At 43.0% G+C, this 5,617-nt stretch overlaps 1 protein-coding gene across 1 annotated transcript; it reads right to left on the bottom strand.

The window, feature by feature from the left end:
• Positions 1 to 2,177: 2,177 nt before the first annotated feature.
• LOC139383629 (sericin-2-like) lies at positions 2,178 to 2,990 on the bottom strand. Its single transcript, XM_071128176.1, has one exon. It carries the CDS (start codon positions 2,988 to 2,990, stop codon positions 2,178 to 2,180), a length of 813 nt encoding a protein of 270 aa, XP_070984277.1.
• Between the last annotated feature and the right edge of the window lie 2,627 nt (positions 2,991 to 5,617).

Raw genomic sequence — 5,617 nt, 5'->3', positions numbered from 1 at the left:
CTGTACCCAGGACAAGGATGTTTGGGTTCCTCTAATTGACCCTGTCCCCTTTCGATTTATTCAGAAAACCAACAGCCAAGTCGAAAAGATGTAACAATCATCATCCATCATAACAATAATAATATACAAGTATCATTTTGTATATACTAGTAGTCAAATGTTATATTATTTCTATATAATAAGATACTGTGTACAAATGAAATGCATTATAATACTGTATTTAGTTTATTGTTTTACTTAAGCATACATATGTTCTGTTATTTTGTATCATGCATTTGTTTATTTCATTAAATAAAAAATACAATCTGCATGTTCAAATACAAAAAATATTTTCTATCAAACTTTGCCAGAACTTTAAAACTACGACACATAGCTGCTCGTTAGAATTCATTTATCCTAAATGATGCATTTCTGAGCAACTACAGCATACATTATAATTCATTTATCCTAAATGATGCATTTCTGAGCAACTACAGCATACATTATAATTCATTTTGTGGGGCAAGAAACGTAGCATTACTAAACAAAACATTTATAGAAAAGGTAAATGGTCTGTGCAGAATCACATGGAGACATTTCCTTTCAGAAAAGCCTTGCCGTTAACTCAAAGCAATTTTTTAAAATCATGACAGACAAACAAGCATAGTTCTAAGTGTCTATGTGTTTGTGTGTGTGTGTGTGTGTGTGTGTGTGTGTGTGTGTGTGTGTGTGTGTGTGTGTGTGTGTGTGTGTCAGTCTGCATTGGTCTGGATATGAGGTGATAAATGAGTGTCCGGGACAGATTGTCCCCTGGGCCCCGTACGGCGAGGCTGCTGCCAAAGAGAGAGTAGTTCTGAAAGGCACCTCAGTGAACAGCCATTCAGAGGAGAACAGAGGACCCCTGGGGGCCACCGAAGACCTCTTCCTGGGAGGTAGCAAGTCAGAGGAAGACGGAAAATACTCATGTAGCAAAGGAAGACATTTACTTAGTGAGGAGTTATCACCTGCCACGCACACTGTAGGTACACGGATGCACAAACCTTACCCTAAACTTTAGGATTTAAAATCAGCTCCCCTGCCATGCACACTGTAGGTACACACATGCATACATAGTACACGCACCCTACATAGTGCACTACTTATGACCAGAGCCCTATGGGTCCCAGTTAAAAGTAGTGCACTATACAGTAAAATATATCACTAGCCACTTTAAACAATGCTACCTAATATAATGTTACTTACCCTACATTATTCATCTCATATGTATACGTATATACTGTACTCTATATCATCTACTGCATCTTTATGTAATACATGTATCACTAGCCACTTTAAACTATGCCACTTTGTTTACATACTCATCTCATATGTATATACTGCACTCAATACCATCTACTGTATCTTGCCTATGCCGTTCTGTACCATCACTCATTCATATATCTTTATGTACATATTCTTTATCCCTTTACACTTGTGTGTATAAGGTAGTAGTTTTGGAATTGTTAGCTAGATTACTCGTTGGTTATTACTGCATTGTCGGAACTAGAAGCACAAGCATTTCGCTACACTCGCATTAACATCTGCTAACCATGTGTATGTGACAAATAAAATGTGATTTGATTTGATTTGCACAACCCTTACCCTAAACTTTAGGATTTAAAATCACCTCCCCCGCTGATGCATATTCAGGACATCCTCCTTGGACATGTAGACCAGTCCTTGTCAGAGACCAGTTATATTCCCCCCCCTTTTGAAGACATTAACATCAATACGTCCCAATGACCCCATACATACTGCGTGCATCTCAAATGGTACCCTGTTCCCTTTGTAGTCCACTATAAGTCATTTGGCAGGTACCCACAGTGGAAATGGCGCCTCACCGACCTGTGTGTTCTGTTCTGCCAAAGGCTTCTGGGGGATTGTTCTTATCGAGAAAGCATCACTCACACACTCGCATCACTCACAAACACACTCACACACTCACACATTACATGCATACACACGCACGGCTGAGTGATCAGCCCTACTATCAAACCACTGATAACGTTACCCTTCTCAATTAACCTCCCCCATCCCTCTATCCCTCTTTTTTCTCCTCTGTCATCCACTACTCTCCCTCTCCCCCTACTATAACCAGCCAGTGAGCTGCTGTGCTCCCTCTGTGCTCTCCCTCTACCTGCTCCCTCTGCGCTCTCCCTCTACCTGCTCCCTCTGCGTGCTCCCTCTGCTGTGCTCCCTCTGCTGTGCTCCCTCTGCTGTGCTCCCTCTGCTGTGCTCCCTCTGCTGTGCTCCCTCTGCTGTGCTCCCTCTGCTGTGCTCCCTCTGCGTGCTCCCTCTGCGTGCTCCCTCTGCGTGCTCCCTCTTCTGTGCTCCCTCTTCTGTGCTCCCTCTGCTGTGCACCCTCTGCTGTGCACCCTCTGCTGTGCTCCCTCTGCTGTGCTCCCTCTGCTGTGCTCCCTCTGCTGTGCTCCCTCTGCGTTCTCCCTCTGCTGTGCTACCTCTGCCGTGCTCCCTCTGCCGTGCTCCCTCTGCCGTGCTCCCTCTGCCGTGCTCCCTCTGCCGTGCTCCCTCTGCCGTGCTCCCTCTGCCGTGCTCCCTCTGCTGTGCTCCCTCTGCTGTGCTCCCTCGGCGTGCTCCCTCTGCATGCTCCCTCTGCTGTGCTCCCTCTGCTGTGCTCCCTCTGCTGTGCTCCCTCGGCGTGCTCCCTCTGCATGCTCCCTCTGCTGTGCTGCCTCGGCGTGCTCCCTCTGCATGCTCCCTCTGCTGTGCTCCCTCTGCATGCTCCCTCTGCTGTGCTCCCTCTGCTGTGCTCCCTCTGCTGTGCTCCCTCTGCTTGCTCCCTCTGCTGTGCTCCCTCTGCTGTGCTCCCTCTGCTGTGCTCCCTCGGCGTGCTCCCTCTGCATGCTCCCTCTGCTGTGCTCCCTCTGCTGTGCTCCCTCTGCTGTGCTCCCTCTGCGTGCTCCCTCTGCATGCTCCCTCTGCTGTGCTCCCTCTGCTTGCTCCCTCTGCATGCTCCCTCTGCTGTGCTCCCTCTGCTGTGCTCCCTCTGCTGTGCTCCCTCTGCTGTGCTCCCTCGGCGTGCTCCCTCTGCATGCTCCCTCTGCTGTGCTCTCTCTGCTGTGCTCCCTCTGCGTGCTCCACTTCTTCCTAACATATTGATGGTTTCAGTATGAATTCCTGTTGTTGGAAAACCGTTTCAGTAATAAAACAAGTTGGGCTACATCTCAAATGGCACCCTATTCCCTACATAGTGCACTACTTATGACCAGAGCCCTATGGGTCCCAGTTAAAAGTAGTGCACTATACAGGGAATAGGCTTCCTTTTGGGACGGAGACACGATGATCTCAGAAATTACCTTTCAGGTAAAGAAAATCGGCATAAAATCGTCCTGTTTTTGATGCGGATTTGTGATCCTTTCCAACGAGGCCAGGACTGTGTTAAATGGTGTGCGACTGACACAGCAGTGAATCCATATTTTAACCTTTCAACATCTCAACGTCACAGTAGTAGTCACAGACCAAGGTTGGAGATAATGTGAAAGCTATTGAACCATTGACCTGAGACACCTACAGAGACATAATATATTTGTCCCTATATTGACCTGAGACACCTACAGAGACATAATATATTTGTCACTATATTGACCTGAGACACCTACAGAGACATAATATATTTGTCCCTATATTAACCTGAGACACCTACAGAGACATAATATATTTGTCCCTATATTAACTTGAGACACATACAGAGACATAATATATGTCTCTATATTAACCTGAGACACCTACAGAAACATAATATATTTGTCCCTATATTAACCTGAGACACATACAGAGACATAATATATGTGTCTCTATATTAACCTGAGACACCTACAGAGACATAATATATGTGTCCCTATATTAACCTGAGACACATACAGAGACATAATATATGTCTCTATATTAACCTGAGACACCTACAGAGACATAATATATTTGTCCCTATATTAACCTGAGACGCCTACAGAAACATAATATATTTTTCCCAATATTAACCTGAGACACCTACAGAGACATAATATATTTGTCCCTATATTAACCTGAGACACTTTACAGAGACATAATATATTTGTCCCTATATTGACATGAGACACCTACAGAGACATAATATATTTGTCCCTATATTAACCTGAGACACCTACAGAGACATAATATATTTGTCCCTATATTAACCTGAGACACCTACAGAGACATAATATATTTGTCCCTATATTTTTGCCTCTGGGCTCTCTGGTCCCACCATGGTCACTTTTGCACTGCAGAGCCATAGAGAGAACTGAGGATTTACCACATGTGTACTGTAGTTCAACTGTCGTCTTTTCTCTGTAATTAACTCACACTTTATATATGAGATGCATCCTGTGTTACTGTAGCAAACTAAGTCTTTATATATGAGATGCATCCTGTGTTACTGTAGCTAACTAAGTCTTTATATATGAGATGCATCCTGTGTTACTGTAGCAAACTAAGTCTTTATATATGAGATGCATCCTGTGTTACTGTAGCAAACTAAGTCTTTATTTATGAGATGCATCCTGTGTTACTGTAGCTAACTAAGTCTTTATATATGAGATGCATCCTGTGTTACTGTAGCAAACTAAGTCTTTTAGTAAGAACATGTGGGAGGAGGCATACCCATTTTGATACAGAAACAAGGCTGGGAAGATATTTGCAATGTTTTCTTTAAACATCTTTGTCAATTGATATAAAATAATTGTCAGTTGATATAAAAAATGATTAACATTATTTCAAATTGACAGCAACAAATTGATAAACTGAATACCACCATACATTTTTGCGTCGGAGGCTTGTCGTCATATTGCCAACACTCAAGTAAATGTCATGCCCTGAAAGATTAAAAATGTGTTTCTGATGCAAAAAACCCCAAAAACCTCAGAATTTAGCCTTACACATAGCTAGCTCTCTTCTGCCCTCTAGTCACACAAAGCAAGACACCTTATTCACAAGGTTGATTGTAGAAAGTTACTGTTGTTAGTGGAGTTGTGTTAAGTTACATTAACAGCTAAATGTAAACCATGAAAGCAAAGCACAGTAATTAGCTGTAAAAAAATATATAATATTATTTCCTCTTAAACTTTTTCAATGTACAGATTCATTTTTTTACACACAGCTCTAAAGTCTGAAAATGGCTTTTAACCAAGTTGAATAATGAACTTATCCAAAAACAAATGCTCATTTTTGTTTTGCTAGCGTGCTGTACAGAACATGGACCAGACATGAGTCAGTCCAATCAGAATGAAAGTAGCAGTAAACATTATGTACAACCCAGTACAGTTAGTTACTAACTACTTCAGTTGAAATCAATCTACTGACTGTAAGTCGATCTGGATAAGAGCTTCTGCCAAATGTTTAAAATGTAATACCAATAGGCAGAGTACAGGTCAGTCAGTTCTTCTCACAGCCACACCCTATAAGACACTGACAACTGGGGAGGTGTGAAGATCAACGCCGTGACAGAACCTGCTGTAACACCCTGATCTGTTTCACCTGTCCTCGTTATTGTCTCCACCCCTCCAGGTGTCGCTTATTTTCCCCAGTGTATTTATCCCTGTGTTTCCTGTCTCTCTGTGCCAGT

This window comes from Oncorhynchus clarkii, chromosome 25 (genome assembly GCF_045791955.1).
Source record: "Oncorhynchus clarkii lewisi isolate Uvic-CL-2024 chromosome 25, UVic_Ocla_1.0, whole genome shotgun sequence".
NCBI lineage: Eukaryota > Metazoa > Chordata > Actinopteri > Salmoniformes > Salmonidae > Oncorhynchus > Oncorhynchus clarkii.
Note: the sequence above shows the minus strand (reverse complement) of the source record. Positions and strands in the feature narration are given on the sequence as shown.